The sequence below is a fragment of the Anas acuta genome, chromosome 3 (genome assembly GCF_963932015.1).
Source record: "Anas acuta chromosome 3, bAnaAcu1.1, whole genome shotgun sequence".
Lineage (NCBI taxonomy): Eukaryota > Metazoa > Chordata > Aves > Anseriformes > Anatidae > Anas > Anas acuta.
The window spans coordinates 118,458,165-118,484,294 of NC_088981.1; the positions used below are offsets into that span (position 1 = coordinate 118,458,165).

General features: G+C 45.1%; 1 protein-coding gene across 16 annotated transcripts in view; it reads left to right on the forward strand.

Moving 5' to 3' along the window:
* Positions 1-26,130, forward strand: part of DTNB (dystrobrevin beta) — a 192,365-nt gene that overhangs the window by 99,215 nt on the left and 67,020 nt on the right. For 12 of the 16 annotated variants that reach the window (XM_068679116.1, XM_068679115.1, XM_068679126.1 and 9 more), the window contains 3 exons: positions 4,408-4,497; positions 10,318-10,405; positions 25,445-25,530. In XM_068679116.1, the coding sequence (XP_068535217.1) occupies positions 4,408-4,497; positions 10,318-10,405; positions 25,445-25,530 (264 nt within the window). Of the gene's footprint in view, positions 1-4,407; positions 4,498-10,317; positions 10,406-25,444; positions 25,531-26,130 lie in introns of those variants that run through there. The other 4 variants (XM_068679122.1, XM_068679124.1, XR_011095494.1 and 1 more) reach the window with 3 other exon arrangements.

Consider the following 26,130-nt stretch of genomic DNA (forward strand, 5'->3'; position numbering starts at 1 on the left):
GCCTAGAGAAGCCAGGAGCAGAACTGCATTTGGCAAGGCCAGAGACCTTGACAAGACCCTAATCACCCTAATTTGCCACGACCCTAATCAGCAGCTGTGGGAGCACCCCTGGGATGTCCAGGCTGGTGACCAGGAGCTGCGCTGTGGTGGTGCCGTGCTGTGGGGCCTGGCCCTGCGGCCTGCAGAGAGAGCCCGAGGTGGTGGGGAGGGACGGGAACCATGCTGGGATGAGCAGAGCCACAATGCTGCTTTTTGTCAGCCAAAGCAACAAAATGCCTCAGGTCATGAGCTTGAAGCACAGCTCTTGTTCGTCAAGGTACCTAGCACTTTCCAAAGGCCTTGGTGGCCTTGGTAGTGCCAGGCTGATGGCTGGACTTGAACTTAAGGGTCTTTTCCAACCTAAATGATCCTCTGATGCTATGATTCTGTGAGCTAAACCTCAAAACACCAGAAATGTAGAGGCTGAGGATTATGTATACTTAATCCCACTTGGGTGGGACGGAGGAGCCAAGGGGCATACCAAATAATTGTGCACCTTACTGAGGCCAGCATGAAAGCATACATGCCTATATATATATATCCTAACAATGAACATGTCTGTGATGTCCTGTCAGTTGCTCTGACACTTACTACTTCCACTTTTTGCTCTCTGCCCGACTGCCCAGCTGTAAATCACCACACTGCAGCTGCTTTGGATGAGCACTAATTGCCTTACAGGCATTCCAGAGGTGATATACTGGTGAAGTTTGCGAAGAGTTAAGCTTGGCTGTAGTTATCTCAGGCTTTCCCAGAGGATCTGAATTCAGTAAAAGGCGAGCCCTTTAGAAACAAGAGCTGAAGGATGTGTGTCAGCATAACCTAAATTCTGCTTTCCTCAAATAATCAGCCACCATTTCCATGATGTCTCTGCTCAGGGGACCAGTGCAGGCTGCCCTCTGCCAACAGGGCAGCACACTCAGCCACTGGGGTGCTTGGGCAGTGGATACAGGTGTAATGTTTTTTCTTTGAACCATGGGTCTGTTTGTGAGTTTTGCAGAGCAGGGTTGCCTGCACTAGATTTATATTTTAATACTTTTGTTCTATGAAAGCAACACGCATACCTAGAAAATTTGTGTGATACCTCGTGCAACTCACAAGGTGCCATTAAGCCCTACGCTTTCTCCTGCCCACTGCACTTAGATATTCATAGAGCCATAGAATGGTTTGGGCTGGCAGGGCCCTCAGAGCCCCCCCAGTGCCACCCCTTGCCATGGACACGACCCCTGCCCCCAGCCCAGGCTGCCCCCAGCCCCATCCAGCCTGGCCTTGGGCACCCCCAGGGATGGGGCACCCCCAGGGATGGGGCACCCCCAGCTCCTGGGGCAGCCTGCACCAGGCCTCACTGCCCTCAAAGGAAAGGATTTCCTCCAAACTTCTAACCTAAATCTTCCTGCTTTTCATTTTAAACCATTTCCCCTTGTCCAATCACTATCTGCCTGTGTAAAAAGTCACAGAATGGTTTGAGTTGGAAGGGACCTTGAAGTCCCCCAGTTCCAACCCCCTGCCATGGGCAGGATGCCACCCACCAGATCAGGTTGCTCAGGGCCTCATTTTACCTGGCCTCAAACACCTCCAGGGATGGGGCACCCACAGCTTCTCTGGGCAGCCTGTGCCAGTGCCTTGACGTTGCTTCTGGGAGGATCTGTTCCGTGATCTTCCCAGGCACAGAGATGAGGCTCACCGGTCTCTAGTTCCCCAGGTCTTCCTTTCAACCCTTTTTAAAAGTGGGAGTGATGTTTCCTTTTTTCCAGTCACCAGGAACTTCACCTGACTGCCAGGACTTTTCAAACGGGCAGAGAGAGGCTCGGCAACTCTTATCAGCCAGTTCCTTCAGGACGCTGGGACCCATGGCATCAGGCCCCATAGACTTGTACTCGTTCAGCTTCATCAGGTGGTCTCCAACCTGCTCTTGGCTTACAGGGGGAGGGACTCGGCTCCCCCAGCCCTCATCTTCAGGTTCAGGGAAACAGAGACGTGTGAGGCCTGAGAGGTGGTGAAGGCTGAGGCAAAGAAGTTGAGTACCTCAGCCTTCTCCATGTCCCTCGTTACCAGTTCTCTCCTCTGCCATATATCAGCAGGGGGTACGCTCTCCTTGGCCTTTCTCTGCTGGCCAATGTACCTGGAGAATCCCTTCTTGTTTTTTTGTGTCCCTTGCCAAGCTCATTCCATCTGTGCTTTGGCTTTCGTGCTCCACACCCGAACATCCCCGTGCTCATCCCAGGCCACAGGGACACAGCCTGCGAACACAGCGGTGAGTTTCCCCAGGTGCCCCTATTCCTCTGGTGATGCGTTCAGCAGGGCAGTGGGCTTCCTCCCTGGGGATCCTCTTTCTCCAAATCTTCTCTAAGATCTGAGATCTTCGGGCGAAGGCAGAGAGGAGGCTGCCAGCATGTGCCGTAGTTTGGCACTCCGTGATTTTCTGACGTTTGGAGGCTGCTGAGCAATGCTCTGGAGGGGGATGGAGAACCACCAGCAAGCTTCCTTGTGTTCAGAAATGTGAATGAAAAATCTGATAAGTGCTAAGAACAGTGCTCAGACTCATGTTAATTTAACTCTTTTTTTTCCCCTTTCAAAACCAGGAATGCTAATCATCATCATAATAGCCATCATCAAGCCATAGCCATTTTGAACTTACAGTGTGGTCATTTCTGCTGGGCTTTTTCTTTTCACAAGCGTGTGTGTGAGATGAGTTGTAATGAAAAAGGTCTCAGAATCCTAATTCTTGTGGTTGCAGCAATGTGCCAGCTAGAATGCTTATCTAAAATAAAGCTTTTCAGTACTTGCCAGTAGTCAGCCTTCACAGAGTGTAGATTGCTTAAAATTCTTCTGCGCAGTGGTTAATGTTAAGTCTCTTTCTTATTACAAAGCCATTATTACTAAGGTTGCTCCTTGCCCAGAGGGGTTGATGTGGGTAATTCTGCTTTGCCTCCTTTTCATAAGGTCTTACTCTGCTTCTGGCAGACTGCTCTGACATGTTGCTGCACATAGCAGAGAAAAAAAGAGTTTGTGTGCCTAAAAAATGTGAATTCTGCTTTCATAGCATCTGCACATCGATGCTGAAAGCAATAAATGCCATATTTATAAAAGCTGCTGAAACAAATAGTTCCTGGACATGTGTGGAATTAACTGCAGTTTGTAAGTTGAAAGAGCAGCTTGAATACCTGACGGAGACATGAAAAATGGAATTTCTTGTATTTCAAGAAGAAATATATAATATGTTAAAATAATGGCACATTCCCGAATGACTTTAAGGTAACAACCCGATCCTGTATCTGCACAGGACTGCTCACCTCCTGCTCTCTGTAGGCGTGCACCATTTCACGTGGCAGCACATCATACTGGGCAGAACTTGACGTGGCTGTGGAAGAGATCTAGCACAGCAGGATTGGTGTATTGCTCTTTGGGTTTGTGAACAAATTGTTCCTGCCTTTTTGTGCAATGCCTGGGATTAAAAAAAAAAAATAATCATTTTGTTGTGTCCTGCCAGGGTTATTGAGATGCTGCTATTACAAGCGTGGTAGAAACCAGCCTGTATTCATTGGACCATACAGACAGATAATTATTTCTGGGGGGTTACGTCTGACAAATAGTTCTTGCGTTCAGTCTCTATTCATGAAAATATTTAGAAGTGAAACAGCTTTGTTTTTATAAGTGCTCAAACCAACCAAACAACAATGCTATGTCATTTAAGGAATCCCTGCCTGACGGTGGTTCTGTTGCTACAAACCACTAATTATTTTGTTTGGTATCGCTTTCCTCGTGTTTTTGTTTGGTGGCCTGTTTCATGAGAGAAAGAGAAGAAACTGGGTGCTTCCAGTTCTAATTTTAGACGTAGTAATAAAACTGCAACCCTGGTGGTTTGGCCTATATTCGGAGCTGTCTGACAGCAGAAAGGCAGCGGTAAGTTCTGCTCGGCTCGGAGGCGGCAGGAGGTCACCCCGCTCAGTGGCCGTGGCTGTGTTTAGCTTTCTGTTCCAGAAGTGGCTCTCTGCAGACCACGGGTGCTGGTAGAAATGTCCCCGCTGCCATCAGGGACTGAGCAGTGCCTTGGGTCGGGTGGGTACGGGTGGTGCTGCTTTCCCGAACCCGCAGCAGGCTCAGGGAATTCCACGGCTGTACTCGTTGCACATTTAGGTACCCGAATGTTCTCCTAATCTGTGTTTTAACCTTTAGCTTCAGGAGCTGTTTTGTTCGTGTGATTTGCTGAACCATATTTACACTTTTAATTGCTCATCTACTTGTTTTAATTTTTAACCGTTTGTTTCGTTAACATTCATTAGTTATTTGCTTTGTATTCACATATGTATGTTTGATTTATGTATTTATGTTCTGTTTGCTCTCTTTTTTTTTTGCCTTCATCACTACCAGGTTACAGTGCAACCCGGATGCTGCCAGCCGCTTAGCTGATGAGCATGCACTGATTGCAACCTTTGTGAACCGGCTGCAGAGCGGTGCACGGTCAGTGTTAGGAAGGAGCTGCTGGAGCGGGGGGGTGCAATAACGCTGTTTCCTCTGGGAGTCACATTCCAGTCAAAGGTGTTTGGCCTCGGCCAGCAAACAGAAGGAAATACACTCAGTGTTCTCTGAAACCTTCTGGAACCACACAAGTACGTGTGCACGCACGCACAAGCATGCAGAGGGGAAGGCACCAGCCTGGAAGTGGTCGCTGTGCCCAGTCCCACCCCGCTGCATTCGCTGTGCTGAGAGCCCCGAGCACAAACTGGGTAACATCACCCCAGGGGGGTAAGGCAAATGTTCTTTCCTGACCATTCTGGAGTCTCGTTTTTCACCCATAGGAAACCATCTAATTTCCACCGTAAGTTTTTTCACGGCCAGCTCGATACCTTTAATTTTTTTGCCCACATTATTCTGCAACTCGAACTGTTCTTCCTCCTCCTCGTTGGTTTTACCTCTCCACCTCCAGTGCAGTCATAGGCACGTGTCCCACCCCACCACTAGCTTTGAGCTAACCAGGCAGGCTCTTTCAGTGCCATCAGTGTGACCTGCATCATGTGGCAGTCTCTTTCTGTGCCTTTCAAAGAATGCTAATGCTTTGAAAAATCCTTTTCACTCAGCTTTAGTATTTGTGCACATTTATATTTCATATCTGTGTCTGTGCAGAGAACTTTTACCCTAAAGCCCCAAAATGTAGCTCTCCCATTTCATCACAGGACATCGCCAGGGGCTTTTCTGTATTCCACTTCTGGACCTAATTAAATGATACCTTCACAGAGCCAGAGGTTTAGTGATCTGGGGGCTATATGTAAGGGCCTTGCTCTATCCTCGTTGTCCTCCTCTGGATAATGTTTTTAGTCCTATTTCAGCACTCTGTCATGTAGAAATTTGTATTCTACTGCCGTTTTGATGAAGCGCTTTCTGGCTTTCCAGAAAGTCAGTTTTTTTCTTGTCAGTGAGTCACTGTTGTCTGCTATCACCAGCTACGTACTGCAAGTCCACAATATTGTTCACAAGATGATGAACCCCAGGAATTTTGGACTCTCACCTTAAGCCAATTACTGTAACAATCAGATTTTGAGACAGAAAGAAGTTTCTGCATCTTGCAGAGTATAGGACAGAGTGAAATACTGGGGGTAGCCCGTAGTGGCCATGTTGCAGCCAGCTGGAGTAGAGGCTTTCAGTCATTGAGGTCTTTGAATTAAAAAAATTCGCTTGTTACCAGAGTAACAGCATACTCCTTGAAGGAGCCAAACATAAAGAAAATAGTTCTAATCCTGCTCTCTTTGTGGATGGGAGTGTCTGCCAAGCCAGTACGAGGGAATGCCTCTGCACATTCCCGATGAAATCTCTACTCCTTTGTCACTGCTTTTGATCTTTTTTTTTTCTGATTTTTTTTTTTTAGTGGCAGGGGGAAGGCAAAAAAATCTTCTGTATCTCACACCAGATACTCTGGTACAGAGCCTAATACCCCGTCCCTGTAAAGACCTGGCTTTCAGAGAGCCCTGTGGTGGAGGAGCTGCTCATCACACTGACAGTCTGTCCCAGTGACTAATTATGCTTAAAGAAGAGCCCTTCTGCAAATTCGTACTTATTTTTCTTCCACTTACACTCACTGATGTTGTGTATACTTAACATTTGCTCTTTATCGTCGAGTATCTTTTCACGTCCTTCAGCCAGCCCTTGAGAGCCTTTAAGCCATGGCCAGCTCCATCCCTGAGATTTTTCATTGTATTAAGGATTATTTAATTCACTGATGTCCTCCAACCAAAAAGTCCATCCGAGCTACGTAAGGCTTATAGCAAACAGAGCTCAGCGGATTTCATTTATTTGACAAGAATATATTTTTCTCTTTTTCTACCGACTGTATTATTATGGTAGCAGGCCAAATTGGCAAAGTGCTTTTCAAAGAATTAACAGAAAACCCCACCCTAAAGGATGTGCCACAGGCAAAGACAGCTGCAGAGCGCAGCGAGTGGTGCAGCACGCAGCGAGGAAGCTTACAAAGCTGATGAGCTTTACGTTATTCCTTGAACAGTCGAACAGTTACAGATTTCTTAATCTGGGCATTCAAAACCTTCATTCCCCATCATTCAGCATCCCTGCCCCTTTCCACAATCCGCGTGGAGCCTCTGTGCCAGCTCTGCTTTTCACCCCAAAAACGTTAAGTAGCCCTACTGGGAGTGTCATTATTTTTATGTATTCTGTATTCTGCATTTCCTGCAGAATAGCTGGCCACCAGATTTCTGTGTTTTACTTTTGGTCGGTTGATACGTGGACAGATGGCTGGTTAGATGCATGGCTGCTTTGATTTGGTTTCCTTTAAAATCCCAGTTCTCTGAAACCACAGTTGTCTGCAGCACCACTGACTTTAAAGCAGAGTGAAAAGAGAAAATCACTTGAAGCTATTCTGTCCCCAAAATGCTTACTCTTAGGTCACCATTAGAATCTGAGAATCACAGTCACCTAGGCTGGAAGGGACCTTCAGGGTCACCACGTCCAACATCAGCCTGACCTACCGAGTCCCATCACTGAGCCACTTCCCTCAGAGCCACGTCCACACATCTCTTAAATGCCTCCAGGGATGGAGACTCCACCGCTGCCCTGGGCAGCCTGTTCCAACACCTCAGCACCCTCTCCATGAAGAAATTCTGCCTAATATTTCATCTAAACCTCCCCTGGCACAATTTGAGACCGGTTCCTCACACCCTGGTTGGCACCTGGGACATTTGCACCTTCAACTGTCCCAGGCTGAAGTCTTCCAGCACTTGGTCTTCCAAGTGCTGGAAGAATAAAGCAAGTCTTCTGTTGGCTGCCCTCTGCCCCTTCTCTGCATCATGAATTCCAAAGCACTTTTGCAAGGAGCCGAAGCTCTCAAAGCCCCCACCGTGTCCGAGCAGCTCCTGCACCCTTTACCAGTCCCGCAGCCCTAGCCAGTAATTGGGCTGCCCGAGCTTGTTTCTGTGTTAGTGTTTGACAGCAGGGCACTGCCATCCCAGCTTTCCCTTTGCAGACTACATCTCCCCCCGAGTAGATGTTTCATTTTTTTTTTTTTCATGTTTATGGCTTTAAGCCCAAGAAGTGCAGTCTCCTGCGTGTCCCCTTCCCCTGCCCCGGTCCTCCTGCCAGTGTCCCCACTCTTTGTGTTAACTCCAGCATTTAAAAGGGAGAAGCAGGAGACCTCACGGTTTGACTAATCAGTGCTCTGTAAGTAGCACGAAGTTATCAAAATAGACCTGACAGTATTTTTAGGACAGGGAAATCTATGGCATTACCTTTCCAAAATTGTGCCACCTGGCAAATCTCCGAACTCTTCTGTGTGCCCTCCTCCCTTCTGAACTCTGGGCTGCAGCCAGGGTTATTCTCTCTATTTTCTCCCTTTCCTGTCCCCCTGAGAACTACAAGGAGGTGAGTTTTCCCTCACAAAGCAATGTAAAGAACCCCAAAATGTTTCTCAGGTTGTTTTTACTGCCCTGTTAGTCCTACAGCGAGGTGCGTTGCAGGGGAGCCTTGAGCCTCCTACTCGAAACCTGTGTTGTGTGTCTGTGAGCACGCAGGAGGTTCAGGAGGTCTTCCTGAACTCCACTTCCCCTCTGGACAGAAAATATTTCTAAAAACAAAATATTTATCTATTAAAAATAATAATAATTTAAAAAAAAAATAAAAAAAAAAAAAACAAGGAAAATCAGCTTTTCCTTGAGAAAGTAAGAAATTGTCAGTAAGTATTGTCCAATATCGTCACTCAGGTAAGAAGAGGCAGTCGGTCCAGGAACTGAGAGAGGTATTAGGAGATAGCAGATTATGGGATGGGATGGTCTGTATTCCTGTAACAGCAGGCAAACTTGAGCAGGCTAAATTACAGAGGTGGTCTGACCAAAACCAGCATCAAACACAGCAAGTGGGATGGGAAAAACTGTTCTCATTTAAAAAAAAACAAACAAAAAACCCCACAAATTAGCATGAGGTGAGAAGATCACCAAGCCTGGTGTAAAGACTTCATTTTTGTTCTTTTATTTCTCTTTTCCCACCGTTTTATCTCACCTTTCCCCAGTTGCCTCCGTTGCATTTGGTGCTTGCTGAGAGCCGAGTGCCTTCGCACTGATCCCCAGCAGGCCAAACACGGAGGCATCGTGCTGTCATTTATAATAATCTGGACCCCATCTGTGTAAATTGTGGTACATCTGTCAAATTCAGTGCATTGTTTTTGTGCCATCTCAAGCACAGGCTGACTTTGAGTCTCAAAAGAGCTCAATTTGTTAAATTTGGCTTTACAAAGGTCTATCTGTGTTTTTATATAAACATAATTTATGCAACATAGGTTTGGTTCTTTGAATACTGTCAGCATACATCTGTGAAATGAAGCTTAAAGAAATGTAAATTATCTTGTAAAGTGGTAATGGGGACTGAAAGTAGCTTTTATTGTGTGTTAGATATGTATCTCTTTTTTCCCTGCTGCTTTTTTGCGGTGTGATTCTGATCCTGAATTTCATTGCAAACGCGTACAGGTACGGCACTGTAATTTAAGGCTGCCAACAAGGTATTTATGAATCCCACATGAAACATCAAGGATAGCATTTGGAAAGCTATGATCATGAAACGCATTGCTCATTTCCACGTTAATGTTGATTTTCAGCTAACGATGTTTTGGTTTATATAACTAATTCACTGGCTCCCTATTAAAGGGAGACGGTGATGGAAATCTTTGGTGCAGCAGCAAGACAACAAGCAGCTACCGAATAGTTCAGCCTGACATTGTCTTAGGAAGCTGCTCTTCCCCGTGGCTCTCCACGGGTGTTTTTTGGTGGCAAAGCCACTATGCCACACAACTGCATTGCTGCTGGATCTTAACATGGGTGGATTTCACTAATGCAGCTTAAAAGTTATTTTTTGTCCCGTGTGTTTGTAGTTGAAGGCAGTTATTTGGGAGTGCTAGCGACCAGGTCAGTGCTCCCGGCACTAATTAATTCCCAGACTGATCACATCCCTCACACAGACGGGATGATGCTGATGTTAGAGGTGAGGAGGGTCTGGGTGCTGCTCTCCACCTCCTGATTTGGGGACCTGGCACCTCCCGTCTCTACCCCACTTGTCCTTTCTCAGCATTCGTGTCCCGTTCCGTCTGTCACTCGATGGTGCTGTCAGGGTTGCTGCTGATGATGAGAAATATTTTTAGCATCCCTTTCAGCACCATTTCCAAGACGGCTACAGGCTGTGTGCGTGGGGCGATGCAGGGCAGCTTAGTTGTTTCATTCTCTGCTAGCTGAGGTGTGAAGGACCCGGTCTGAAATTACCGTGTTCTGCATGGCCGGGCTTTGTCAGGCTGCCTTTTAGTTCATGCTGTTCAGTGACAGAGGATGCATCCCTCCGTTCCTCCTCCTGCAGCCCGTGCTGCTCTGACACTTGTCACCCCAGATCCCCTGAGGACGAAGCTTTGCTCCCTCTTCATTCCTATAGGCACCCTCTTCATCCAGAGCAAGCCAAAAGGGTTTTCAGAGCACCTCCTCAGAGACAAACTGATTTTTTTCCCCAATTATATGTATTTATGAGTTGCTGAAAACTAATTATATTAGTTTATTAATTATTAAAGATTAATTATTTTAGTCATTTGAAAGCGGAGTGTATGCGTCCTGGGGGAAATGCTGCGAGATGCGAGGTCTCCAGAGCAGCCCCCACTTTGGAAGAGGAATGAAAAAGGGAATGAAATGAGCGAGGTTGCTCCCAGTGTGACTCCTGTTTCGGGTAGCCGTGTCCCTGCAACACCCCTGCCTGTCCCTGTGTCACCCCGGTGTGGATGCTGATGGCTGTTGTGGCTTCTCCCCGCAGTGCCCTGGACAGTCCTGGCAGGCTGGACGAGGAGCACCGGCTGATCGCCAGATACGCCGCCCGGCTGGCTGCAGAGGCTGGGAATGCAGTAAGTAAATGAACCGGCTCCAGTTCTCATTATTCATCTGTTGTTGCCGCATGCGGAATATGTGGAAGGTGTTTTTCAGAGTTTAATGAGGAGCTTAAAGTTGGTAGGCTCCCTGAAACTGTCATCTTGTCTTCCTGCACCTGATGCCAAGAGCAGCGCGCCGGCCTCGTTCTCCTCTCCGAGCACAAAACTGCTGGCTCAGACGGCTGGGGAAGAGGAAATGACAGTACAAATGATGAGAAACGAGGTCAGGGGAGACGAGAGAATAAGCAGATCAGTCCTACTTAGTCTGGAGGAGAGATGAATAAGTAGATACCTGAGGAAAACAAATCACGGAACAAATGTTAGGGAATATATTTATTCCAGAGAGAAAGAGCCTGAAAGGCAGAAAGAGAGGTGTTTTTATGGTTGCAGACACTTACTATAGAATAAATTAGAACAAACACCCAACCAGCTTTAAATTGGTGAAAATAAATACTGCTTTAACAGAAACTTGCCACAGAGCATCACGGCAATTAAGGGTTTACTGAAATTCAGTAGAATAGTTGCAGCCTAAATGGAAGGGGAGGCACCTGTCCTTGTGTTGCTTTATCCTCACAGAAGCAGAGCAGTGACACCAGGGTGGTTCCTCCAGGTGGAAGGAGGAACCACCCTGGCTTCGCCTTCAACAGCCTCAGGCAGCAGGAATGACCTCTCCTAACCGCTCTGGCAGAATTTATGTTTCCTGCCACCCATTAGTGTCACGAGAGCAGTATTTTAACATCAGTGTCCTCATTCATCTTTTCATTACATCTTCCTGTAAAAATTCTTTCAAGTCCTTTCCAGCAAGGTCAGCTCATGCCTCATCCCATAATTTTCTTCAGCGTGTGGTCAGCCAGCGATCTGACTCCATGGTGCAGATGGGACCAGATATTTCTCTTTAATTAGAAAAGAACTGCACTTTTAGGATGTTTTTAACTATCAATTCGCAGTATCTCAATCAAACAGTATATCTGCATTTCTGAAGTCATTCAGTTCACTAAAACTATGTTCATGTTGAATATTAAAGCAAGACCGTAAATTTTCCGTTTTAGATGAAAAAAGGATTTTACGTAGTCTTCACGTAAAACTATTGAGATAGTAAGTGCTGAATCAGTTTCTGTCTGGCAGATGGTGGAAGAATTCTTACTCATGACTTGACTTTTTCCAGTAACAAAAACTAATGTGTCATAATACGGGTTCTGAAAGATCCTAATCATTTAAAAAGCTGTAAATCACCTCAAATTGCTTGTGCGTAGTTCTGAAGGAGGTAAAAAATGAAGCAACAGTTTTGGATGTAAAGGAAGCAGCATTTAGAGCTTATTAAGACTTTGCAAAGTCCTTTGACAAAGCACTGCTCTCTTCTCGTCCAAGTTACCCTGCAGGGAGGCATCAGGGGCAGAAGTGTAGGGAAGAAAGAAGGACCTGAGAGTACCAGTGGTGTGCTTCCATCCTGTCCAAAGCTCAACAGCACGGAACCTAAGGTTATTTACTAGACCCAGTGTTTATTCACAGTCAAAAAATAGCAGCCAAAATAGACATACTTCTCATATTCTGAAGGAATCAGAGTTTTAGGCACTCTTCCAAATGCTCTGCTTCATGGCAGCTTCTAATTATTACTTGCCAGCAGGAGATCACCCTTCCTCAGCCAGCCCCTGTGTGACTGGTGTCCAAGCTGGCCATCACAGCTCGGAGAGGAACAACCTGCACTCCTGGGACTGCATGCCACAGCTGCAGGGTTCATTGCCTGTGCAATGTGGAATATCTGAGATTTTCCAGCCACGCTCCTTTTTTTTTTTAATACTCTTCTTATAATAGCAAACAAAGAGAGGAGCGATTCAGGGGCTGGGAAATTCAAAAGCAAAAAAAAGGGAATCATTTTTTCTACCCATATGGAATTGAAATGTGGAAGATCAAATGACATCCCCTATACAACAGCCATCTCAGAGAGCCAGTAAAAGAAAGACAATCATTGAGTAGATGGTGGCCAGCTTTACAGGCCAGCAGGACATGCAGGCAAGGGAATGATATTGTACGTAAAGGAGATACACAGGGTAGCAATATAAAAATATCACAGAAAAAGAGGAGAACTGCAGAATCCTTGTCAGCTGAAATTCCAAATTTTTAATAACAGAGTAGAAATACCGCCCCCTGATTAGATGATGGTAGTGATCAAGAAATATTAAGTGAGAAAAGACAAGCTGCAACATTTGGGACAGGTAAGAAGCAGTGGGAGATGTCAGCTACCCACACAGAGACAAAGTCAATGTCTTTTCAGAGGGGGATGCAAAAACTCGTTTGAGTGCAATAAAGGATGTTTCCTTGAACAGTAGTTTTACAGTCCACAAAAAGAACCTCTCCTGAATTTAGTCCTGCATGGTGCACCAGCATGAGTTCACGTGGGGTTAGCTGTGCTGGCTGATCTGTACCAGTAACCATCACTCACACAGATTTAACAGCAGGAGGGAGCTTGCCAAATAAATCCAATATGCAGATATTCAGTTTCAAGAAAGGGAACTACGTCAAAATGAAACAATTAGAAAAAATCCTAAAAGGATCAGTCAAAAAAAAAAAAAAAAAAAAAAAAAAAAAAACACAACAGAAAGCCTATAAGCTGCCTGGAGACTGTTAAAAATGCTGTATTAGAAGCCCAGGAAAGCTTTGCGTCAAAATTCAAAAAGAAAACAAACCATACAAAAAACTGTTTTATGGGTCAATAAGAAAGCTAAGGAGGGTGTCCTTAGGAAAGGATGGCATTCAAGAACTGGAGAGCTTGACTGAATGAAAAGCACAAGAAAGCCCATAAACACGTCTGGTTAAATGTTAACAGGAAATTCAGAGACGGAGAGAATATAAAGAGCACTTCTCAAAGGATGCTGCAGTCTATAGTAAAAAGATTTTCAATACCATCAAAAGTAGGATGATCAGGAGGGGATCAGTAGGGCTCTCTGAAGACCAAGATGTTGAAGATCAGTCAGGAGTGATAAGAACAAAGCAAAGATGCCCAATGGGTTGTTTGCACCAGTCTTTACTGCTGAAGGTAAATGTGTTGTAACACGTGTAAGATGTTCTTTGTGGCAGGTAAGTACAGCAGAGTAGTCAGGTGGCTTTGAAATAGCACAGCAACTATTAAAAGAGATGTCAGGACGTCATTGTGTGGTACTAGCTCAAGAGTCCTTGACAGTCTGGAGGAAAGAGCTGTCAACCATAAAATCTCAGAGCCACTTAGGTTGGAAAAGACCTCAAACATCACCAACTCCAACCACTAACCTAGCACTGCCAGGTCTACAACTAAACCACGTCCCTGAGCACCACATCTGCACCTCTTCTTCATGCAGTCCAAGAGAGCTACGTGCCAGTCCTGCACCCAGGACAGGATAACCCCCTGCAGTGCTGCAGGCTGAGCGCCCATGGGCTGGAAGCGGCTTTGCAGAAGAGGACCTGGAAGCACTGGTGGGCAAAAGGAACCAAGAGTCAAGCACATGCAGGACTTTATTGGCAAGAGTGCAGCCAGGAGGGTAAGGGTCTCTGGCCAAGAATGATTTTTCTCCTCCATTCAGCACTGATGAGGCCACATCAGATCTACTGTGTCTGGTTCTGTGCTACTCCGTTTAAGACATGGACATAGCAGAGCACACCCAGAGGCCAGTAAGATGCTTAGTGGCTGTCCTATAAGATGTAGGAGGAGGTGCTGAGCACTGGGAATGTTCAGCATGGAGAAAAGAAAGCAAAGGGGGATCTTACGGCTGTTTGCTGATAGCTGATGAGCCAGACATAGCAGAGGTGCACGGCAAAAGGACAAGAAGCAACAGGCAGTGCTTACAAGAAGGAAACTCCAACTATATATTAAGAATAACATTTCACCATAATGATGGTCAAATACTGGAAGAGGTTGTCCAGAGAGGAAGTGGAATCTTTGTCCTTGGAGATAGTCAGGGCTCAGCTGGAAGAGGTCTCGAGCAACCTGCTGTGAATTGGCCCTACTCTGAGCAGTACAAGGACTGGAAACCTCCAGAGGTCCCTTCTCACCTATATTGTTCTATTAATCTAGACCTTAATAAAAGTAGAGGATGGGAACGAGCTGCCATAAAAGAGCTATGGAGTATTTGGAGACTTTAAAACCAAGATAGACCAGTGTCTGTTGGGAATATTGGAGACATGCTGATGTGAACAAAATTATTTCTTGATGTCCTCTCCAGCCATATTTCTCTGACATAATATGCTTTTTTTTTTTTTTAACATGCTCTAACTGCTAGAAATTAAGAGAATTCCAGATGCAGAAGCTGTTCATACAACAGCCTAATGCAAAGTTGTTTATTCTTTTCTTTGAAGTGGCTGACAATGATCACTGCTGGAAATTGTACAGTGGACTTTGTGGTGACGGATCTGACTCAGTCCATCAGTTTCTGCATTTTCTCAAATTAGATAAAATGTTAAAACTGCCTTCTGCAGGCTCGTTACTGTAATAAATGTCACTTGTAATATGAATACAAATACATTCTATTAACATTTTTAGGGGAAAAGCCTTTGCTTGAAGTCTTACTGGGCCAAAATAATTTTGAGCCGGATCTCAGAGTTAATTCTTAAAGTCCAAGTCTGTTTCTTCTTAAAGAAGAAAAATGAATGGGGAGAGAGGAGAAGAAAGGAGAATGCATCATCTGTCACTCGATACATGTAATTTACTTAGTGGTGCAGCAGAGGCTCATGGCATGCAACCAGTGCAATTATACACTGGTAGACAGCAGTTTAGTCTGCGTTCACGCAGAAGAAGCTTTGACTGGGTTACTCCTGTTCTCTTCAAAACAGTCCTCAGAGGACAGAATCCTTTTTATTGAATTGAACTTGCTCAGGGCTATGCTTGGCTTGCCAGTTTGGTCACAGCAGAGTGCTGTGGATTAAAATAAGTGTTGGCTGGCTGCACTAGACCGATTAGATGGAAAGCAAAAGAGAAAAGCAGAAGGTGACTAAATGAATAAAGTGAAAAATTTAAGAGAAAAAATGCCAAACTTCATTCAAATCACTGCTTCTAAGAGCAGAACCGTTTGTCTCCCTCTGCTGATCTGCTCAGGTGGTCAGTCTGAGGTAAGAAGAAGTTTGGTACTTCTTGTTGAGCGCTATCTTTTTGATAAAGGTGGGGGGCTGAAATGACCTGCAGTGTCCCCAGCCCGCTCACCTACTCTCTCTTATAAAATTCCTTCTACATACATATCAGGTCCTACCTCAGTGTTGCCATATTACTTGAATACACTTAAAACTGCACAAGGCAACCCGAGGCCCTCTGTTACTGATGGATGTTACTGCCTCCCTCTCGCCAAGCCAATGTCTCCTTCGTCTCCTCTCCCACCTCGCGCCACCTGCTCAGCCTCAGCTCTTGTTCTCCCTTTTCTCTGTTAGCACACTCTCAGGTCCTCCTGGGGTTCTGCTGATGTACCTGGGCGGGCTGATTCCTACAAGCAGAGGTTGGTGTCTGGGCCATGAGCCGAAGTGCTGCTGCTTCCCACTGCCTGATGGTGAGAGCCCCGCGGCACCCCGTGGCACTCGGCAGGAGCAGGGGGATGCAGGGACACCGTGCTCCTGGCAGGGCTCTGCTGACCTGTGCAGCCTTGCTAAGAAAAGCATGAGCACCTAATAAATATGAGAAAATACTCAATTATGGATGAGTGGGTAATTAGGTTGAGTTATGTGGATGAGTTACGATAATTGGGTTCTTGCGCATATTGCTCTTTTTTGCAAACAGTATGTGGTTGCTCTTCTTCCCTCAGCATTAATACTAAAAGCCTATCATCATCTCATCTCATCTCATTAAATCTACTGTACCTCCAACCTAAATAATATTTGTAATATTCTCTTCATCTAATTTTTCTTCTTTTAGGCATTAGGCAATATTTCATACATGTTTTTTAAAGAAAGAGAGAGCAAGTAAATCAGATTTTCTGTTGTACATCTTTCCAGGATAAATCCACAGCCTCATTCTTGGATCTCCTTTTCTTCTGGGTACAGTAGTTACATGAACCATTTTGTTATTTGTTTCTATTTCTGTCTTGATCGTAAAGAACACTGTGACACTACAATGATGGGGAGGTAAAATACTGGTGCAGGCTTTCCGTGACATGGTGTAGTCCTTGCACCAAGGAACTGGGAAGATGATGCCCACAGGAAGCAAGCTTTAGAGGTTTTTGATAGTTTCTTCCAAATCCAAGTGATGGAGGAGTGCAGCTGCTTGCCAAACTGGCTTTTGGTGGCTTGAGTTAAAAGTCTCATTAAATCCTCTGCTTTCACCCTAAAAAAGTGTTCTGTAGCTGAGGCCTGAAGGCTCCTTGTGGCGAATACCAGCCCAGCTTGAAAGTCCAGCATGACACTCTCTGTCACGTTTAATTCCCTATTCATAGGAAAACTTAAGTACAGTGCTAGATGGTTGTACCGTTCCTATGTGATATTAAGGATTTTAAGTAGAATTTACAATCTTACGAATTTTACTGCTGGGAGAGGATGGGGCTTGCCATTTTGATGATCCCCAGAACTTTTAAGAATTCAGTGTTCATGCTAAGCTCCAGGAAAGCAGAAAATGATGGTGATCAGCCATGTTGGAGAGTTGGCTTAGCTATGAAACTTTTTTTTTTTTAAACATTTTACCTTATAAAATGTTAGTCTCCAGCTCAAAAAGCTGTGGCTTTAGTCTTGCTGCTGTGTGATGTAGAACTGGAGTCACTGTATCAAAAAGTCTTTTTTCTTTTCACACTCTGCCATACTTCAGAATGCTTTTACTCTGAATAAACTTTGTAGATTGTTTCTGCACAGATCTATAACATGTTAGGGTTTGGTTATGCTGTATTAGGGCTTCAGGAACCCATGTTAGAAAACTGTGGGCTGTGTCCAAGAGGGCCAAGAAAAGATCTCCGCATTGCTTCCATGCCATAACAGTAAGGATTATTCTCTTTCTGAGATATTTACTCCTCACAAAGAAGGAAAGCTATAAGAGGACAAAATATCTGTTCATTTTCTCATGCAAATGTTAAAAATAGGGTTTGGGGGTTTGTTGTAGTAACTTTGAAGGCCTTACATCTCACACTGGTGCAATGGCATTGAGCATAGAAAGGGGATGTGTCCCTGGTGCTCAGTGCTGCTGGGCAGGTAGGGAGCTGAAAGTGCTAGGCTGTTTAAAGAGAGGAATTGCAGCAATAAATCTTGGAAGACGCAAGTCATTCATACCTGCCCAGCGAGATGGAGTGCAAATGTAAGAGTGCTGACTAGTAAGTGAATGTTTTGGATTGCTTGTTTTTAGTTTTTATTTTTATTTTTCAGTGCAGAGGATTTAAGAACCACATATGATTTCACAGAGAGGACAGGTACCTTTCATCTAGGTAGTTATTAGTAACATGCAAATGCTCTAATAAATACATTCTAGATTTACAAGAATAGCATTTGCCATTGCAATCGTGTACCATGTACCCAAGACACTACTTGAAAGCTGTGGCAGTAAGAATTTGTTAATAGTAAAATGCTGGGCAGCAATGAGAGCAGTGACTACGGGCAGGTTTCCTTCCCTGTGTTCTGGAGGAACTCATTCATTTAGGAAATACAGGCTGTCCAGCATGAAACCCGCGTTGGTATTTGCACATTTGAATATCTCATACTTTCTATTACCATACATAATATTATCTCCTAACATTAGTATTCAGAACACGCATCTGAAATACTTGCAAGCACAAGATGCAATGCACTGCTCATATACGAACTTAATTAGAAACCCTTAGGCCAGAAGCAGGTCCCACACAGCGTCCACCAGCACCTCAGCCACTTTCCAGAATCATTCTACCCTGAGTAATACTTCCCTCGCCCATGAAATCTGCTGTTTTCAGAAGAGCAGTGACTTCCAGAGATAGCTGCAAAGGCTCATTAAGCTCCTCACTCTGCAAAGCAATCTGCAGTCATCTAGGCTTGAGAAAAATAGTGACAAACATTGTCAGGTCTCCATGTCCCTGGTAAATTCTTTCGTTGCGATACTGCATTTTTCCTTATGGGCTGCAGGGAGCTACTTGGCTGTCACAGAGAAAATAGTGGCATCTCCTGGGTAGGTTGTAAAACAATCCGGGGGATTATTGATCAGCAATGACTCAAGGAAAGATTGGGACTACTGATTTTGAACAAAGTGACTGATAGGAGGTTCTCAGTTACTTAAATGTGAGAGAAAGTGAACACAGGTGCACAGCATGCTGTGTGTTTGGATCTCAGGTGTGTTCGTGGGTAGAATGTCAGATATTGCACAGGTACTGCAAAATTTGTCTGCTTTAGGACCACCAGGCTCTACCCAAAATTGCAACCTAAACACAAAGACTTCTTCCCTTCATAGAAAGAACTGAATAAATAAATAAATAAATAAATAAATAAATAGTTTGTGGTTAAAAGCAGCCAGTCTTTGTTACTGCCAATGTGATGGTCATATATTTTATTCGTTTCTGTGGAATAATGTGGTTTTCCTCTCAGGTCTTTAGCGGTTTATAAATCAGGCTGAAAGGAGACCAGTAACCAGAATGATAACAGAGAAAAAAGGAAGACTGAAAGAGAAAACCTAATCAAAGGGCTGGCGAGGTGGTAGGAGCGGAAAGGTGCCTGGGAGTCAGATTTTCTGGCTTTAAAGAGAAAGTTAAAAATGACTTGAATCAAAACAGCAGAGAGTGGAAGCTGTTTATTCAAACAACTGTAATTTATCTATCTTTGAACAACCAGGTCTAGTGGGAGGTGTCCCTGCCTGTGACGGCGGGTTGGAATTAGATGATCTTTAAGGTCCCTTCCAACCCAAACCCTTCTATGATCTAGTGCACAAGGCTGAAAATAGAGAACTGTAATATCTTTAGATTTGATAGAAATATGAGTTATAGGACATTCTGAGGGTATCTTAGAAGAAAGATGGCTTTACTTTTTAAGATAGGATTATTATTTATCGTATGTATAGGGAAAAATGTTCTGAGACATTCCTGTTTACAGTCCTGCAGGAAAAAATACTCAGAAAAAAAGTTGCAGCTCTGGAACCAGCAGGTGATGCGTTTCCAAACTGGATTTAAATAGAGAGAACAAAGCCGCCGAGCTTTGTTTATTGATTAAAGGAATTTTTTCTCTTACACCCTTTGTAAGAGAACAGTGACCTGTGAGGAATCCGTAGTGGGTGGAAGTGGCAAAACAAAGAGCCTTGCTCTGAAGGATGAAAATTAAAGCTGAACGTGGCTTTTTAAAATCCGATCGTACCCCTTATCTCTATGCAAGTCATAGTTGGATGCCATGGGTGTAGATGCTTCGCATGCTGTCAGCACTCGCATTGATGAGAACCGGAGCCCTTCGGAGGGCTGGCTGCAGGCAGTGCCCACCGTGGGCCAGTTCAGCTTTGCATGAGCCTTCTCGGGCAGATGCTCAGCCAAGTCATTTAAAAAAAAAAAACAAAAACAAATAGTGGATGGAGTCCACTCCAGATGGAGTCCATTGAGGCAATTTGTTCCAATCTGTAAATTCATCTACCGATAAAAAGATTTTCCTGAATCTTAACATAATTATTCCTTGCTTGGTTTGAGCCCACTAAGCATGCTCCTACCTCAGGGGACATGAAGAATAATAGATCACTTCCCTCTTTGCAATAAGCATTGTGTATTTAAAAGTTCTTATGTTGTCTCCTCTCCTTCTTTTACTCTCTTCAGTCTTTCAGACTTTCCTCATTGTCATTATTTATAGACCTCTGGTCATTCTCCTTGTTCACCCTGTCTCTCCAGTTGACTCTTGGCTTTTTTGAGTTACACTCAGGTTGGGAACAGTAGTTCACCTGGGTTAGAGAACGGGGTAAGTCACGCATGATAGCACCCAGCACCCCCTGTTTCAAACAACCCATTCCATCTGCAAAAGCACGATGTTACTGACCACGTTTGGTTTGCAAACCACCCTCATTTGCAGATCCTTTTTTGCAGAACTGATGCCTTTATCCAGGTGTTTATACAATTGGCAGGTTAAAAGTAAATATGAGAGTTTGCACTTGTCTCGATAGAATGCAACCTATTTCTTCAAACAATTTCTAGAATTTCTCACATAATTTTATATTTTAATTGTGTCCTCTAAAGTCCTGTGAGCTTGTCACAGTATGATACAGTCTGCAGATGTGAAGCAAATACTTTATAACATCTTCCATGACATTAATGAAAATATTTAATGTTACCAGATCTAAGAGAAAAGCTGTAAAACCCATAAGGGGGTGTCAGAAGCATGGTCGAAGTGAAAGTGTATCGTTAATAGTTTTTCTCCTATACGCAGGATTATATTTTTCCAATGGAAGGCACGTAGTTTGCTTTAACATGATTTCTTCTTAAAACTCCGTGTAGACTGTTACTTAGCCTATCTTCTAAGTACTTCCATGCAGTTCTATTTTGCGTTTTCTTTCCAGGAACTGAGGTTAAGCCAAGTGGTCTGTAGTTGTTAGTTCCTTCTTACATTGTTTGCAGATGTGAGCTTTATGGATACCCTGTTCTGGCCTCCAGAGCATCGCCTTAAGAAACTTAGTGCTTTTGGAGGTGAACACAAAAGCTCTGAGGTTGCTTTGGGTTTATGTAAGTACCAAAAACTAAGTGCCCTGATGAATTTCTTCACACCCTAACTACTTGAAACATCTAAGTTGTCTGCAATCAGTTTTGTAAGCAGAGTTTTTATCCCAAGCTTGTAAATTACATGTCCTGGACAGTTAAAGTTTTTTTAATATTAGACCATCGTGTTTGTTTTTTTGTTGTTGTTTTATATAAAGCCTAACCCAGAGAGCACAAATAGGAATCCCAGGGGTGCTCTCAGGCGCGAGGCTGCACCTTGCACTCCTGCTGGCAGGAAGGATGGAGCGTGCGGCCTCCCAGGATGCCTGTTCATTAGGGAGGCTGGCACCGGAGCTGTGTCTTATTACCCAGTCAAGGTCAGATATATTTAGAATTGTCAGACATTTTCTGGACAAGCACACTAGCAATTAGACCTTTGTCTCTGTTGTTTTTTCTAACAGGCTCAGTGCTGTCCATGGCGCTCTGATACTCTTACTTTCTGGGTATGCAAGAATGTAGACTCTTCTTCTCCTGAGTTCACGATGTAACACAGATTAGGTGAGAGATAAGTGTGATTTCTCAAGATCGGAGCACTCCTGAGCGTACAATAGACACTTAGGCTTTGTGTATAGCATACTTATCACACTTCTAGTGCCCGCATCTGTAATACTGAGCTCTCTCACCCACCCGAACAGTGCAGCTGCTACAAACCACCTGTTGCAGATGGTTCTCAGCTTAAGGTAAATCCCAAACCATGCTGAGAATTTCTCAGAGAGATAGTTAGGCTGGGCTAAAAATATGTCAGGGGCCATACTAAATATCTGCTAATGTGGGTGATCAAATTCCAGTGCCTCTGCCTGGTGCTTTTTAAGCCACCAGCACAGAAATCCCCTTTGCAAATGTTCAGGCTGAGCATCAGATGCCATTCGAGGACTTGGGAGGTTTAGATGTTGGTGAACAATTGGCAGCCAGATTTTTTTCTGGGTTTCTTTAGCCTTGAGAAGACTCGTATGAGTCGTATTATCTATTTCTGCATGATGGTGGCAAGTCAGCTGACAGAGCCAGACTTTTTTCGGTGGTGCCTTCAGAAGGGCAATGGACATGAGATCGATTTCATTTAAACAGGAGAAAACGGTTCCAAATGGCAAGGGTGCTAAAACACTGGAACAGTTCGCCCCTACAGGTTGTGGAGTTTCTTTCCATGGAGGTATTCACACGCAGCTGGATGATGTACACTTACTGCATTCAGCTCTGGGGTCCCCAGCACAAGGACACAGAATGGGTCCAGAAGAGGCCACAGAGATGTTCCAGGGGCTGGGGCACCTCTCCTACAGACAGGCTGAGGGAGTTGGGGTTGTTCAGCCTGGAGAAGAGAAGGCTCCGGGGAGACCTCACAGCGGCCTGACAGTGCCTAAAGGGGGCTGCAGGAGAGCTGGGGAGGGGCTCTGTCAGGGAGTGGGGTGATGGAACAAGGGGGAATGGCTTTAAACTAAGAGTGTAGGTTTAGATTAGGCGTAAGGAAGAAATTCTTAACTATGAAGGCGGTGAGGCCCTGTCACCAGTTGCCCAGAGAAGCTGTGGGTGCCCCATCCCTGGAGGTGTTCAAGGCCAGGCTGGATGGGGCTTGGAGCAACCTGGTCTGGTGGGTGCCAGTTATATTTAAAACATAACTAGACTCTTGGAAGCAATAGAACAAATAAGAAAATACTGAACTATCATACAAAATGTGCACTGCACAGTTTCCAAATGACCTCTCGGCTTGTGACATTTGAGCAAGCAGCATGTGGGATGCGCCTCCTCTCGGAGACCGTGCAGGTGAAATGGGACAGTGACATCAAATATAGGCTCAGGTTCCTCTGCAGTCTCGTCTTTGCTCCTGAGGGCTTGAGAACTTTAGGTCATGAGGGTGATTTCAGGCTTTGGGCGGCATTTCTGAAGAAAGGGATGAAGGGCGAGGCTGTTTCCATAGGCACAGTGCTACTTCGTGGCAGAACAAAGTTTCCTGTGCCTCAGAAGGAGCCCCAGGAGCCCCAGAGGAGGCTGCAGGTGAAGCACGTCGCCTGCGCTTGTCCTGCCGGCAGCGGGACACGGGGACACCACAGGATATCAGTGGTGTGACTCACCATTTTGGGGGAACCAGCCAGTCATAGCAGGTGCCATCAGCACAGGACAGAGGTCTCACAGAGAGGTCACCTCAGAAAGGACATCATGGTGGCAGTGCTGCTGCCTACAGTGGAGGCCCCAGCACCGCCTGAACATCGCGGCCTTGTTCTGGCTCCTCGGCCCCCCGGCTGCCGATGGAGAGGGCCCTTTCTGACCCTGCCACCAAGGGGACGGGGCTTCTGCACTGAGCTTTCTCTGGTAGTCACGTTTTATTTTCTCACGCTGTTTGTTTTAACTCTCAAGCTGGTTTGGTTCTTCTTGCCCGGGCCCTGCCTTACCCAGCAGCTTTCACACTGACAATTTCCACGTCATTAGGAAACTCCTGAATTAGCCATCAGATCGCTCAGGAAAGCGCAGAAGACCGGCTTGTAGTCGTGTCACTCGATCAAGGCTCACTTACCACACACAGACCTCCCCACCACGTGGGTGTCATGTCACCCAAGGAGAGAGCTCTCCATGCTTCAGCCAAAGTCTGGTCATGGTTGTGTCCAGGTGTGCATGGTGAAACAGCCCAAAGCGTAGCGGTGTGTGCCCCCTCTGTCCTGGGGCTGCCACTGCCCGCCTTGTGGAAGCAGCGGTGGATGCCGAGCCCTTCATCCATCTGCTGTATTTTTTACCAAATACTTTCCGGAAGTGGTTGTGAAAGTGTTTTCTCAAACCAGGAACCCAACCTGAGGTCTTTCTGAAAACGCTGTGGTAAAAAATCTCTGAAATCTTGAGATCAAATGAGAATGAAAAGGCAAAATCAGAGCGCCGAAACTCAGGGCTCTCGACAAAGCCCCGGAGATCTGCCGCTCGGCACAGCTGCTGCGCGGCGCCTTTGTCCTTCTGCCACCAGAGGCACGGTGACTGCCAGGCACCCTTTGCCCACTTCTGGACTGTTTGGCCACAGCTGAGGCATCCTTGTGGTAATTTCGTCAATGTGACGAGCTCAGAGTTGAACTGCGAGGTCCTTCTCCCCGCTCCGGTCCCAGCACACACCCACTGTTGGGTGGGTTGGCAGCGCTCGCAGCATCTCCTCCAGTAGCACACTTCTGGGGATACTGACACCCCATTTCCCAAAAATGTGGTAATAAATACAGCACTATGGCCTTAGTCATCTGCACTGCCAAAATGAGTGAATCCTGTCTATGCTGGAGCCAAAGACAGCCAGAGTAAGGAGATCAGAGGCCATCATCATGGCTGTTCCTCAGCCATGGAGACTTGTCCTCAGCAAAAGATGTCTCCCCAGCTCCAAGTTCTCCCGAGGAGAACTTCTTGTGTCTAATGGCCAGGATGGTTTTGAGTTGCGTGGGACCTCCTAAGCAGCATCTTAGGATTCCACTGGAGAAATGCACTGAGCCAGGACAACCAGGACCAACCATTCTTGGTCCTTGTAACCAGCTTCTTCATCCCGCAGCCCTGCTGCTAACAGGTTCTCCCACAAAACACAAATCCTTGTTTAATTGCACAGTGCTTTTCTCAGGTGATGGCTGCTGGTGAAAAGTGTGCCGAACACAAAGAGGCAGTGAACCTTGATTCCCGTTTAGTTATCGTTGAATCCACAAAAGCTAACAGCACTGGAAGACTTCATTTAACCCCAGCGTCACTGCTGAGTTGATGAATTGGAAGAAGGGGAGAAACTGGACCTAGAGAAAGCACGAGAAATTGGTATCAGCTTGCTGCTGAAGCTGTTTGAAGACCTTGCTGTAAAGATATTTCTGTCAAACTATTTCTAAGCATTAATGACACTACATTGTGCCAGTGTATTATAAGAAAAAAATGGAGAACAGGAGTTAGTCACGCCATCAGCAGTGTGTTCTGATGTTCGACAATGGTATAGGTATCCTGACCCTAGCTGTAAGTTATTTTAACTTTTCTTCACTCACTGACATAACGGAAGGTCAATGTTTCACTAAAAGACTTTATGATAGAAGGTGTAACTGCGTCTCTTCCCAGGGAAGCCTGTCTGTGCTTTAAGAACAGGTAGGTATGCTGTATTTTTTTCAGAAGGTCTTTTAAAAAATGGCAAATAAAATTCCTCAGACTGATGGTGTTAACAGATGATTCATAGCGTAGGCAGAGGTACCCATAGCCAGAGTCCTATGATTTCATGAGTCCTAAAGCAGTATTTCTGAGACACCGTGATCAGATGTGCCCCAGTAGTCCAGCTCAGCACAGCTTTTTTAATAGCTTTGCAATCTGGGCTGTTAGTATTGTACTGTGGCAGTCAGGAAACATGGGACTGGATCCAAACAGTGTCATATGTGGTTAACAGGTAATGAATACTGTGTTTAATTTTTCTCTGTTCTCCATCCACCAGCCTCGCCCACCAACAGACCTGGGTTTCAACTTTGATGCCAATAAACAACAAAGACAGCTGATAGCAGAGCTGGAAAACAAAAACAGGTAAAAACCAAGCTTTGATCAGTATTGTTTAAGGAGCAACATTTGAGGAGAGAAAAGCCTTTAATCCTATGCTTTGTTGTTTTTAACTGTTTGTATTATATTAACCAGATTGTTTTCCTAGATCTTTTGTTGAAGGGTGTAGCTCCCTCATTAACCAATTAGCACCATGCTGATGCAGCTGCAGTGCTATTATTTATTCCTCAGGGAGCAGGTTGATCTTTTTAACTGATCTTCTTGAAATCATCTTAACCAATACCAAGGATCAGTATTGCTGCCCAAGCAAACCCAGCAAACATCACAGCTGGGTAAGCCATTCAGGTGGCAGCAGGAAAATAAATCAGCTATGTAGTAGAGCAGGCAGGTTGAAAGGCTGCGGTGGATAAATATAAGTTGGGAAAAATGAGGATTTTTTTCCTTTTGCTGGAAGACAAAAGAGTCTGAGGAAATTAGGAGGTCTGAAAAAAAATAGGAGATGGACTGTAGGAGCTGATTTCCTCCTCTTGTTCCAGAGGGGCTGTTAAGAGATAACTGTTGTAATGCTGCATTTGCACTTACCTTCTTCACCACCCACACACCAAGTTCATGTCCCTCTGCCTAAAA